Here is a 13,821-nt window from a genome sequence, read left to right as displayed (position 1 = left end):
CTCTTTCCATGCTTGCATTGTTTCTGATGAGAGGTCAGATGTTAACCTGATGGGATGTCCTTTGAAAGTAACTTGACAATTCTATCATGCCAATTTTAGTATCTTGGCTCTGTCTGTGGGTTGGTCAGTGTGGCTATGATGTGCCTTGGAAAAGATCTTGGGTTAATTCTATGTGGGGTCTTTTGTATTTCTTGAGTCTGGATATTTGAATGTCTCTCCAGGTTTGGAAAGTTTTCTTCAAGCATTTCATGTAATAGATTATCAATAGGCTTATTGGTTTCTTTACCTTCTGGCATACCAATTTTCTGGATGTTTGGGTGTCTAGTGGTATCTAATATTACTTGTATATTAGTCTCTTTTTTTTTTAATTATTTCCTCAGTCTTTTTGGTGAATTTTTCTAGGTCAGAAGTTCTGCCTTCTACATCTGAGATTTGATCTTCTGCATGATCTCATGTGCAATTAGTACTTTCAAGTGAGGTTTTGATTTCCTGTATTAAAGCCTTCATCTCTAACAGTTCTGTTTGATTCTTTTTTATGGTGTAATTCCTCTTTCCAATCATGGAAGAAATTTCTCACCTCCTAGAACTCATTGTCTCTTTTTTCCTGCATCTTCTGAAGTTTGTTGTCTCTCTTCTCTGTTAGCTTTGTCACTGCAAATTTTCTAAATTCTTTATCTGACATTTCCACATGATCCATTGTACTGTCTGTATGGTGAGGGGCTGTCCCTTCACCCTGGGGGAGATATTTTCTTGGTTTCCCATATTTCTTGTGCCTCTGCAGAAGTTTCAGGTCACCTGCGTATATGTTATTTCTTACTTTCTTGGACTTAGTTCTGAGTGTTAGAGGAGTGAAAGAGGAGATGACCTGCAATATTTCTGCAGCTCTGTTTCCCTGGTCCTCACCAAGAAATCTTCACTTTTGTGGATGGAACTGGATATTACAAAGGCCTCACAGTTTCTGGGGAACAGGTGCACCTGGGCTGAGCTGCAGGGTTTCAAGTAAGAGGTGTGTGGGAGAAGAGGAGCAGCACTCTCTGCAGCTCTGTATTCCTCCCTGCTGCTCCCTTTGCAGTCTCTCTTCTGTGGTTTTTAGTCATTTGGTGGTATATTCATGCTTGACCAATTTGGAGATTTCTGCTACTGTGAACTAACTAATATGCTTCTCTTTCCCGTGAAGTGCATTTATGCCTTATCTCCTCCACTAGTGTGTTTGGCAATGTTTTCCAAAAGAAGAGATTTGAATTAGATTTTTGAAGATGAGTTTCTCCCTTTCTGTAGCAGTTCAGTGGGGGGTTGAGGTTTTCTATGGCCCTACTAGTATTGAAATGTTTTTCTACTGTGTACCTATACCTGTCTAGACACTTAATGTGTGGAAGCTGAGAAGCAAGATAAGAAAGTCAGGTAAAAGATTAGGATAAAAAGGGGAAAAAGATCCAAAAAACAGAGGCAAAACAAAAGGAAAAAAAAAGAAAAGGGAAAAGAATTTATTTTTTTAAAAGGCGAAGAAAAAAATGAAAATCGTACAGTAGAGAGAAAGGGACAAGGGAAGAGAGAGAGATACAGAGACAGGCAGATGTAAGACCGATACCTAATTACCTCGGTTCACTAGGTGTTGCACTGGAAGAAGCACTTGGGGGTAGAAGCTTTTCAGTTAAAAAGGCCGGACTGAGCCCACCTCTGATGCACATGGGTTCTGGGTGTGCTAGGTCCCCAGGTGTGTTTCTCAAGCAGTTTGCTCTGGGACTCCCATCAAGTAACTGGCCATGCGGGAGACAGCTGCCTTACTCACCATGCCACTACTGGCCACTATTTATTTATTTTTAAAAAATTGACTAGAGGGTGTATGCACTCACTGGAGAGAGGCATAGAGAAGAGAGAGAGTGAAGGACGATAGAGAAAATAAGAAAGCACCTCGTAGGGGGTTGACCATGCTGCCATCCCGTCTCCATTCTCCTCTCTGAATTTTGGATATGAATGCAAATGTGACTAGCATGTTCTTCAAGTCACCAGATCCAGGACTCAGACAAGGCAGTCAGCCATGTGAGATCCCACATCTTAACCACCAAGCCACAGGCTGGCCCTGCAGTACTTATTGACCCATCATAACTGTGGTCGTATCACAGATCGAGGTTCCTGAAAGTAGCCACTTTTGAGATTCACCTTGGGAGATTTATACTATCTGTAACTTTGAGCCTGGAGCTTCTGATTCCGTAAGATAATGCAAGGAGGTAGGCATGGAAATGTGTATTGTTTAAAAACTCCCAGGAATTCAGTGGAAGAAATAAGATTCTGATTTAGTGTAACTTGCTATTTAGAAGTCATTTAAAAAGGAGCTAACACAAAGGCGAGACAACAAGGCTGACAGTGTACCCCAAAGAGCAACCCCACTAACACCTCTCCCCAGTGCAAGATCATCTGTTGATATGACAAACTTTAAATAATCCCACATGAAAAAACTAAATATGGAGGAAACCCTGTTGAAATATTGATAGATATTTTTCACTCACTTTTAAAAAATTATTATTTTTCTACATTTAATTACTATACGGCTGCAACTCTCAAAGTAAATACAGTACACACACTCACTGAGGTAATCCTCTCATTAAGAATCATTTTTCTAGGGCCAGCAGGAGGTGTGGTGGTTAAGGCACTGGACTCCCACATGGCTTAATGCAATTCGAGCAACAGACCTGCTGGCTTGCTTTTTCATTTTCCCTCTCTCTCTCTTTTCCTCTCTCTAATAAGTACATGTGCCCTATAACAAATAGTTTAAAATGATAAATAAAACTAATTAAATAATGTTCAAGAAATAATCATCCTACTATGACAGATGTATGCCAGACGTTGCATAAAGCCCCACTTCCATATAGGGTCTGCATATTTCATGGAGACGTTCAAAATCAGGATGAAAGAAAAAGAGGTTATCCCTTTCTGAAAGAGGAGCTCCTTGACTCTTCTAGCTCTCAGAATCACAAAGCCAAATGCCTCAAGCTGACAGGATTCAGGAGCTGAGTTTTCACAGAACATGGTCTGTTTATAGTGATGGATCTCACACCCCCATCTGCGGTACTTGTCACATTTCAACAATGCCCTTGCCAGAAGTGTGCACCCAGGATGATCCCCTTCATTCTACCATTTGCTTCATGCCCAAGGGGTCAGTGTATCTGATATGCTTGTGTGACTCATTCAGTCAGTTTAGACAGCAGGAGAGGGGGCTGAGGGCCTGAAACTCTAACTCATTCCAAGCCCCGATAAGTCTGGTCATGGGGATGAAGCTGATAAGATGGACCATGAAGATACTGATTTCCTCCTTCTGTCATTAACGAGGTGGAGAGAAATTCAAAAAAAAAGAGAATAGAAACAGAGGGGAAGAATAAAGAGGCAGGAAAATATAGTGGTCTGTTATTTCCCGTATTGATGTTCACTTTTCCAAATTCCTAGGCTGGAATAACAACACATAGAGACACATGAAAATCACAGTTGGACTTACATTCTCAGTTATAAACTGACTTCCAACCACATGTCACCCACATGGAACTCACCATTCGATTTGCTCTTCTGCAATTGGCTTCATCAGAAAAAATCGGCGGACTAACTGTTCTTCCGAATCCCAAGTGTAAAGGGGGAAAAACCCACCCAGGACCAGGTCCCCATCTCTGTAGACAGTTGGCCTATGCTCTATGAAACAGCTCTCTAACGTCAGCTCACATGCAGTGTGGAAAGTCTGCAGGACTAGCAAGACACGAATTTGACAGACTGACATGTTACTGTCTGCCTAACATACAGACTGAACCCTCTGTGTAAGCTGAGTGAAGAAAAGATGGGTGTGGATTGGATCTAAAGAATGAGCCCCTTCCAGGAAGAATCTATCTCTGTGTAGGGCACAGCAGATCCCCACTCTCACTGTAGGCCCTCAACCGATAGAATGCATATATGACAGACTGGCGTGCCAGACAAGGGCACAGCTGGAAGCCAAAGGATGGCATTTACAAGGGACCTCACAGTGCTTAGACCTTTCTCTTAGTGCCACTGTGATGAGAGGAGCTCTGGCTTCCCTGTCTTTTCTCTGCTTCACTTCAGTCCCATCCAGGAGCTCTGGGGAATCCCCCTACCCTGGAGCGTTGCACCTGTCACCCCCATGTTGCTAACAAAATCTGGAAAAACATGTTTTAGACTTTCCTTCTCTGTTGGGTTCTATGATTGTATCATGGTCCAGCAAGTCTTTGGGGATCGCCCCATAACAAGACAGCAGTCTCTGTAATCCTGTGTCCACTAGGGACTGAGGGTGTTTGGATTGAACTTCTAAGAGGGATATAGAGAAGTTAGAGATAGCTGATGTTAAAATCAACAACAACAAAAAAATGTGTATTGTTTAAAAACATCCAGAAATTCTGTGCAAGAAACAAAGACTTACCAGCTTCTTATCTAGGCATAGTTTAGTTATCAACCTCTCACCTAGGCATAGTTTAGAAATATAGTCTCACATTCTGAGAGTGGCCAACTCACTCTAATTATTGGTTGGGGTTTTGTGTGTGTGTGTGTGTGTGTGTGTGTGTGTGTAGATGATTTTTCACCTTACATAATCTAATTTGTGTATTTTTTTAATTATTGCCTATACGTTGAGGGTCTTATGAAAGAAGTCTTTGTGTATTCTGATGTCCACCCGAGTTTCCCTGATTTAGATTTAGCATGACTGGTCACTTCAGAACTCTAAAGAATAAAAAAGGAAAAAGAAAAAGAAGCAAAATATACAGGAAATAAGAAATGGAAAATTATTTGTTGATAACACGTATGTTGATGTGCTTGATTGAGCCAATATACAGTGTATTCTGGGTGGGAAATCTCATTTTGTATGCTGTAATGATGTATAGTGAATGAATGTAAATAAATAAATGTAAATAAAATAATAATAAAGAAAGAAGCAGTTAAGATAGAAGAGAGACAATGTGGAGAAACATGTTGCAGACTTCCTTCTCATTGGGCTCTATGATTCCATCCTGGTTCTATTTGAAGTTTAATTAAGAAGGAATAGAAATGATGTTGGCCATTGATAATCCCTGTGCAACCTATGGAAGGCACTTTTCTGTTATGTCTACAATCACTTCTGGGTCTGCAGAATCCTTGTAATACAAATGGGCTTCACGATTCACAAAGGAGTAGTCTCATTATAGAGAAGATTAGATTTTCCCACATCCCCAGTTATTCACTAATTTAAACCACTCACCCCTCCACCTGTTTCATTTTCTGGTTCTGTGCCTTGATCATTCTGGCACCAAGTCCTCATAATTACGTGGCTCTATGTGTGGATACTAAAGAGAAATGTATTCTTCAACTAGCATTTCCTTCCTCTTTCCATATTATTTTTCTTCTACCTGCATTACTTTAAAATAACTTGACAGAGTTTTCTAATTTATGTATTTATTTTTAATTTTATAATATAATACATCTAAAAAGTGAAATCAGTTTTCATTACATGATCAAATTAATATGCAAAATCAGGGTATTTTTATTAAAACCCTAAAATATATAATGGACTTATGAGATCAGGCCTCATTTCCTCTAGAAAATTTTCTGTTCTTTAAATCTTTCAATGAGTTCTTTTCAGGTCTTAGGAGAATAGTGTAGCACTTGGGGGCAAAGATGCAGCCCAGGAGCCCTGCACTGGAGACCAAGATGGAGAAGACCTCCACGGCCACCATGACCTTCCCCTTGGTGCTGTGGTAGACGGGCAGGAAGGTGACCCAGACACTGCAGAACAGCAGCATGCTGAATGTGAGGAACCTGGCCTCATTGAACGTGTCAGGCAGGTTCCTGGCCAGGAAGGCCACCGTGAAGCTCCCCAGGGCCAAGGAGCCCAGGTAGCCCAGGACACAGTAGAAGGCAGTGACTGAGCCCTTGTTGCACACGATGATGAGGCTTCTGGGCTCAGAGTGTGAGTCTGTGTCAACGAAAGGGGGAGAGGATCCCAGCCAGATTGCACAGATAATCACTTGAATCAGAGAGCAGAGGGGAATGACTGAGTTAGAGGCCCCTGACAGCAACAAACATCTCAGTGTTCTTCCAGGTGTCATGGCCTTGAATGCCAGAATCACAGTCATGGTTTTGGCCAAAATGGTGGAAACAGCCACAGTGAACACCAGCCCAAATGTGACCTGTCTGAGGACACAGGTGGCTGTGTTGGGACGGCCAATGAAGAGCAAGGAGCAGAGGAAGCACAGCAGGAGGGAGATGAGCAGGGTGAAGCTGAGAGCCCGGTTATTGGCCTTGACGATGGGAGTGTCTCGGTGCTTCACAAACAAGCCCAAAACCACAGCTGTGACCGCAGAGAAGCAGAGGGCTGTGCAGGCCAGAGCCATTCCCAGAGAATCCTCAAAGCCCAGGAAAGTGACAGGCTTAGGGAGGCAATGAGTTTTCTCACTGTTTGGGTACTGTTCAGCCGGGCATGGGAAACACTGCTGTGCATCTGGGAGAAAGCAGAGATTCAGCATTTCAGTTTCACAAATCATTCATGTTCACCATGCTGACAAGGATAATCACCTTCACTGTCACTGTGAATAGAGACTGCCTTTGATTGTAACAATGAGGCACAGAAGATTAAGATACTACAGGTCATTTTTTTAGAGAATTTTTTGGTATATGGCACAGATACTCCATGTAAAGAAGAAAGAGAGAAAGTGAGAAATCAACCACCCTGGGGTATGGTCCTGCTACAACCCCTTCCCCTCCATCCTTCTCTTCAGATTTTAGGCTCGCGCATAAACATGATCGTTGTGAGTTTCATGCTACAGCATCCGGGACTTGAACTGTGGTCAACCCCATGGGAGTCCAGCACCTTAACCACTATTCTATCTGAAGGCCCCAAGATTCTACATTTCTGACACAGGAAATTTGGCTTCACATGTCCTATTAATATTATTCTTAGATAGTACTAGTACAATAATAAATTATTTTAGGAGAATTTATAATTCAGAAGATTAATCCTCTCCCAAATTTCTCTTTTGAGATGTCCATTTATTTTTATAGAGCCAACATAACTTCTGACTTCTGTCTCAGAAACATATCCAGCACACAAAAGTATGTGTATGTTGATCCAGACTTCTTTGTTCCTGTCTAGTTTTCTTGTCTTATACATATGTTTCGTGTTACAAATTTTTTATGAGAAAGAGAAGTTTTTATTTCTTTTTCTTTTAAAGTCTTTTTCCTCCCTTTTACTTTTGGCCCTAGGGTTTCTGCACTTGTGGTAGTCAGATAAGTACACACTATGGGAAAGTGAGAAATCACCCCGTAGAGTAGATGGCCACCCCATAATCCCTATTCTTCATTTTCCCCTTAGGATTTGGGGCACACACACATTGAGACACTGCACACACACATGTACTTACAGCCTCATCAGTGTGATTTTTTTTTCTTTAAATTTATTTACTTTTTACATTAATTCACTATACATCATTACAGCACAAATGAATTTTTCATCCAGAATACACTGTATGTTGGCTCAATCAAGCACATCAACATGTACGTTATCAGCAAATAATTTTCCATTTGTTATGTCTTGTATACTTTGTTTTTTTTGGGGGGGTTGGGGGGTTTTTTGTTTGTTTGTTTGTTTGTTTGTTTGTTTTTGCCATTCTTGCATAACCAGATATCCTGCACTTATTGGCAATAGTGCAATTTTGGTCATTTACATAGGTTGTTTTGCCTGTTGCCTTGAGAATAGATTTCCCCCCCCTCCATTTAATTGATTTGCTAATGAACTTAATTAGTCTAAATATTTCCAATAGTCCGCCCTATGGCAAAAACCTGTGGAGGCTGGAGGATTGCAGCATCAGAGTGATTTTTAAGCTGCTGAGTCGAGGAACTGAATTGCAGTTGACCATGTGGGAGTCCAGCCCCTTAACCACCATGACATCTATCAGCCCTCAGAGGGTATGTTTTCTTTCTTGGCATATCTCATGATATGTATCGAGTGTGCCTAGGGATTAATATCAAATGATTTCTAGTGTTTAGATGACTGTAATTGCACAGTACTTATGAGAGTACTTAGATCATTGCAACATGTATTCATTATATTCAGAAAATGGAAGCATGTTTAATGAATCTTTGTACACTTTGTATTTTAATATATCACATTTTCTTTTGATATATAATTTATTAAATATGTCCTTTGCTAACAGTTATGACTGAGGAGCCAGACTGTGGATGTCATTAGAATGTTGAGTTCTCAGTCTTTAAAATATATTTTCTCACCTCTCCTCTCTCTCTGTTCAAACTAAAATGATAATAATTATAAATAAAGTTACATAAATTACTCCTTAAATAAAAGAACATGGTTGGGAAAAAGAAAGTATTTTCATAATATTTGTTTATACTTGCTCTTTGGTTACTACATATAAAAAATCCGTTTTAAACCTTCAGGGCGCCCACAGATAGCTCTGGAGATTATACAGATTTCATTCTTGTTTTTCAGTTCTGTTTTGTTTTTTTAAAAATATAGTAGAGGACATGTGTGCTCACCAGAGATGGAGAGAAAGAGAGAAGGAGAGAAAGAAAACAGCATGGGGGGATGTCACACTGCAATCCCTCCTCTATTTCTCCTTTTCAAATTTTGGGCATGCACCCTTGTGTAGTTGGAGTGTTTTATAAGCCACTAGGTCCAGGACATGAACCATCTAGTTGGTCATGTGTGATTCAGCTGCTTTAACCACCTAGCCATCACCTGGCCAACACCTGCCATGTTTGCCAACAATTGCCATTTCAAAGGTAGACTTTGGCACAGTCACCATCGGACCTCAAGTGAGACTGCCTCAGCCAGTACTGGATGTAGGTGAAGGCATCCTTTGGAATCATGGGCCACAGTTGAGCCTAATCGGACACGCACAGCCAGTCAAAGGCTTAACTCATGACGTGGCAGCTATCAGCACCATAATATGGACATGCTGCAGACATGAGTGAACACGTGGATTGAGAACACTGGCCCCAGTGTCCTTATTTCCCTTCTGTTGAGAGACAGTGAGTGACGTTATCATAGGGGACTTGTGTATGTTCCACCTGTCCAGTTGGAAATCTCTCTCTCAGGGCAAGAAACACAAAGGAAGCAGCAGGTGGGTCTTTCCTCTTGGGAAATTTTCCTGAATCCAGGAGCGCAGCTCTGGGTACACACGGATGGAGGAGTCTGAGGGAAACACAGAATCAGGTTTGGTACGTGGGTCAGCAGCTGTTGTGACAGATGTCTCTGTCTCTCCCTTCATAAGCAATAATGTAGACCTTTAACATGAGTCCCTCCCTATGTCCCCCCAGGTTGTACCATCTCGGTATTACTGAGACGTGTAACAATGGGTTGCTATGGTAGCTGTCTTCTTTATTTCTAAATTATTTAACATATATTATTGTGGTACCTGATGAGTTGATTTTATACAAACTGACAACAACCGCTGGGTTACTCTCTTCTTAATTTAACCATTTTACCTGAAGTATTTTTTTCTTTTTTCTTTTTCCTAATGTTTTGCTGTCTTGTGCATGAGTGCACCAGAGACAGAGACAGAGAGAGTGAGTGGAAAGTGACAAATCACCCAAACTGACCCCAGGGAGCTGCAATCCCATGTCCTCAATTCTTATCTTGGGATTCCAGGCATGCACACACAGGTACCTGGCATAATTTTTAATCTGCCAGAACCAAGGATTGAATCACACAGCTGGCCATGTGAGAAACTTCTGCCTTAACCTCTCTGCCATTTTCTAGCCACAAGCCTTAAATGGTTCAAACTTATTTATGTACTTCTTATATCAAGGGAAGATAGAGGACAGGGACTCCCAATGGCCATGCTGTTATCCACCCCGAGTCTGCTTAATCACATGCATGTGTAAATGCACCTGGCATGAACACAGAGCCTCACAATGTAAACCAGGCCCCTCCCCAGGTCTAGAACATACCATTGGCTACACCACCATGAGGGTCCCCCACCACCGTAAAAATTCAATATAGAAATTGGGCCATACCCCTTGGAATACATCAGGCCATTTCAGCATCTCTTTATCGATGACCAAACCTCGATCGTGTGGATTCTTAGAGACAAACTCTCCTACTTTAACCAGCATCCAACTATTATTAGGAAACTTCACCAAGTTCTGGATATCATACTGGGCCATGTAGTGTTCCTTGTCACCAAAAGACATGTTGTCCCCAGCGCTGTTTGTAAAGATGGTTTTCCTCAGAAATGAGTGGAGCTGGAGAAGAGGCATAATTTGGAAACAGGAAATTTATTCAATGTAGAGGTTGGATTTCTACATTCATCAAGTAATCCTATTTTGTTTTAAAAATTTTTTAATTTAATTTATAATTATTATTCTTTTGTTTTTACCTTAGGGCATGTGTGTGCAGGAGAGAGAGAGAGAAAGTGAGAAAGCTAGCCTCTAGGTCTGGGGCTCAAACTGCAGTCTGCTCTGTGGGAATTCAGCACTCTAATCACCATGCCACTTGCTGGTCACCTTAGTAATTCCATTTATGCTTCCCTATGCTTAGGGTGTTTATTTATTTACTGAGGATACAGTCTTAGTTTTGTTCAGGTGGTCTCTGTCTCATAGATTCTTGTAAGATAAACTCTACCCTTCGCCAGGAAAAGAATGGAAAAGTAATGGCATTCTATTGGAGAAATTCCAGGAAGTTTCTAGAAGGTAGCTTAGACATGGGTTCTGTTACAATCCTGATTAACAATGTTTGGTTTGGCTTCTGGGAAACTAATCTTGGTACTTCAAAAAGGTAACAAAATGGAGCCAGCAGGTAGTACAGAAGTTAAGGCAGCTGTATCCCATCCACATGGCTGTCTGAGAGGTTCGAGTCCTGGATCTGGTAGCTTGAAAAACATTCCGGGTGCATGTGGATCCATGCCCAAAATCTCAGGAGAAGAATGCAGGAGAAGGGACTGTGGTATGTCCATTCATCTGGGGCCTGCTTTCTCACTTTCCTTCTCTGTGTGTGTGTGTGTGTGTATGTGTGTGTCTCTTCAGCGAGTGCAAATGAGTTTCAGCAAAAACAACCAACCAACCAAGAAAAAGACACAAGATGGACAAATACATTAAATTCCTTGAGACTGGGAACCAGCAGGTGGCAGAATGTTTGCATAACTGAACTCCAACATAGTAGACATGGTTGGAGTTCAGCCGAGGAAAGTCAAACCTCACACAGGGCGCATGTGCATGCATACCCAAAATCCCAAGAGAAGAGTAGAGGAGAAGGGTTTGTGGTATGGTTGTTCCCTTGGAGGGTGATTTCTTGCTTTCTCTCTCTCTCCCTCTCTCTCTCTCTCTCTCTCTCTCTCTCTGGTGAGCACATATGCCCTATAGTAAAAATCTGCTCCAACAAAGCAACATTCCTTGAGACTGGTGATTATATCAAAATGTATGCATATATCCAAACTCATCGAAATATATGCATTAAATAGCTGTGAATTTTAAAATTTCAATGACACACCACTAAAAGTTTTAAAAGAGGATGTAAAGTCTGTATTTTTCTTTTTCTTATCATCCTTCTTCTTATTGGTGACAGTGTGATTGGCATGTGATATTGCAAAATACCACAGAAGGTGAAAATTTAGAACTCTTGAATTAATATGAGATTTAAAAACAATTGTTTCTTAGAGGGCATGTGTACTCACCATCAAGAGACAGAGAGAGAGAGACGAAACGTGAGAAAACATGGCCCATGGAAGGGGGTCAGACAACAATCCTTTCTCCATCTTCGCTCTTGGGATTTGGGGCACACATGCACATGTACCTGGTGAGCTTCTAAAGCTGCCTTATCTGTGACTGCACGGTCAGCCATGTAGGATCCAGCTGCCTTAACCACCATGCCACCAGCTGGCCCCAGAGGAGGCGTCTAATAAAGTGCCTTAACTATTTAATTTCTGAAGATAAAAAAAAAAAAAACTCTGGTGTGGAAAGAAGAAATATTTTTGATAAAACTTTTCTTTAAACTTTTCACTTCTTGGCATAGAAGTATTCTATACAGTCTACAATCATATCTTCGGTAGCATCTTGCTAGCATCTTTCAAAGCCACCTCCAGGCAACCTCAGAGTGCAAATCAGTCTTATTATTGTTAGCACACATACAAGTGAGAGAGTAAATTAAACTTTTTTTTTCTCCTTTAGTGGTTGTTATATAATGCTTGTGGTTGCCAGAGAGAGAGGGAAGAAAGTGAGAAATCACCCCCAGGAGAATGGCCATGCCGCGATACCTTCTCCTCTATACTCCTCTCAGAATTTTGGACAAACATGGACATGCTCCTGTGACTTTTGACTAAGACATTACTGACTTCTTCTATGCTTTGTTTTTGAGATTTAAAGATTTTCGTCCTCTCTTGTAAGCTGTATTTTGTTTCATGCTGCTAGGTCTGAGACTCAACAGTGAAGTCGGCCATTTGGGATCCAGAGTCACCTGCTGGCCAGCACACCTTCCAGTCTTAATTTTCACATTTATATACACGTCTGTCTATATATTACATTCGCTTGTTTTATCCAAGGAATGTATGTAGTGTATTTGGCCCTGGTGCATAAAAATAGGACTAGATAAATACATTCTGTATGTGAGTTATAAACCAGGTAAGCTATTCAATGAGCTTGCAATGAACACTAAATGGTCCCATGTTTAAAAAGGGGACCATGGTCTCTACTCCCATGACTCCCGTATATTTTGTGTAAACAGTTATATCTAAAAATAATTTTCTAGACTAAATATAGGGTACTATTAGGTTGTCAGGGAAGCTGTGACAGAGTTTTCCATGTTTTTCTATGCAACATATCGGATGTTTTCCTGTTGTCTCCATAAACATTACGTGAAGGGATTGAGGCAGGCCATGTCCATCACTGAAGATGAAATAGCTGGATCCATGTAGAGTTGATATGTCAGTATTTTCTGGAGTGAAATACATTCCTAGGAAATATGTAGATGCAATGATTGAAATCTATCTCTCTATATTTTAGATTATTGCCATAGGGCATGTGTAATCACTGGAGGGAGAGATAGAGAGACAGAGAGAGAGAGAAAAATCAACCCCCAGGAGGGATGGCCACACTGCAATCCTTCCTCCATTTTCCTCTTGGGATTTTGGACACACACATACACCCTATGTGTTTAAAGCCTCCATATCTGGGACTTGAATTGCCTTAACTATCATTCTACTTTCTGGCTGTAGATCTATATTGAGTGGGGTTTTTTTCTATGTGTCTTTTATTATATTTTCCAAAATTCCATCCTATATTAATAAATGTTTTACTGACACAATTTCTTTTCTTTTTAAAGAATTTTTAAGGTTTTATTTATTTATTCATTCGTTTATTTTAATTTGACCAGAGAAGCAGAGACAGAGAGAGACAGAGAGAGAGGGAAAGTGAGAAAGCAAGTCACCAGGTCCAGGTCTTGAACCGTGGTTGGCTATGTGGGAGTGTCCAGTGCCTTAACGACCATGCCATCTGCGGGCCCCTTTACTGACACAATTTCTACTCAAGCCCCAAATGGTAGATGTCTTCCATCAGAGAGCACAATGACACATATCCCCAAAGTGACAGCAAATTTTTTTCATTTTGACCTATAGTGTTGCTTTTTCAATCATTACAGCTTCATGATCTTGTCTGCTAATAAGATAATTCCAGATGCCATAAAGTGCCCAGGGCATGTCCTAGTAGAGGGGAGGTCTACCTGCCAGGGAAGAAGCACAGGCTGCTCCGTACCACCTGGACATTCCATGTCTCTTTTCTCCAAAAGAATCTTATGGACGACTTGGGCCACAGCATACACAGCGTTGTAGATCAAATAGCTGGAGTCAGACA

At 41.0% G+C, this 13,821-nt stretch overlaps 2 protein-coding genes across 2 annotated transcripts in view; both read right to left on the bottom strand.

Moving 5' to 3' along the window:
• LOC102502746 (vomeronasal type-2 receptor 26) overlaps window positions 1-5,265 on the bottom strand; it is a 19,698-nt gene extending 14,433 nt beyond the window's left edge. The window contains exon 1 of the mRNA XM_027776343.1: window positions 5,225-5,265. Coding sequence (XP_027632144.1) covers window positions 5,225-5,265 — 41 coding nt within the window. The remainder of the gene's footprint in view (window positions 1-5,224) is intronic.
• Window positions 5,266-5,543: 278 nt separating this feature from the next.
• The window catches only part of LOC102502319 (vomeronasal type-2 receptor 116), a 17,849-nt gene continuing 9,571 nt past the window's right edge, over window positions 5,544-13,821 (bottom strand). The window contains exons 5-7 of the mRNA XM_027776342.1: window positions 9,997-10,224; window positions 9,049-9,172; window positions 5,544-6,463 (exon numbers count right to left, since the gene is read on the bottom strand). Of these exons, the coding sequence (XP_027632143.1) occupies window positions 5,544-6,463; window positions 9,049-9,172; window positions 9,997-10,224 (1,272 nt within the window). The remainder of the gene's footprint in view (window positions 6,464-9,048; window positions 9,173-9,996; window positions 10,225-13,821) is intronic.

The sequence above is a fragment of the Tupaia chinensis genome, unplaced genomic scaffold (assembly GCF_000334495.1).
Source record: "Tupaia chinensis unplaced genomic scaffold, TupChi_1.0 Scaffold000668_1, whole genome shotgun sequence".
Taxonomy (NCBI): domain Eukaryota; kingdom Metazoa; phylum Chordata; class Mammalia; order Scandentia; family Tupaiidae; genus Tupaia; species Tupaia belangeri.
Note: the sequence above shows the minus strand (reverse complement) of the source record. Positions and strands in the feature narration are given on the sequence as shown.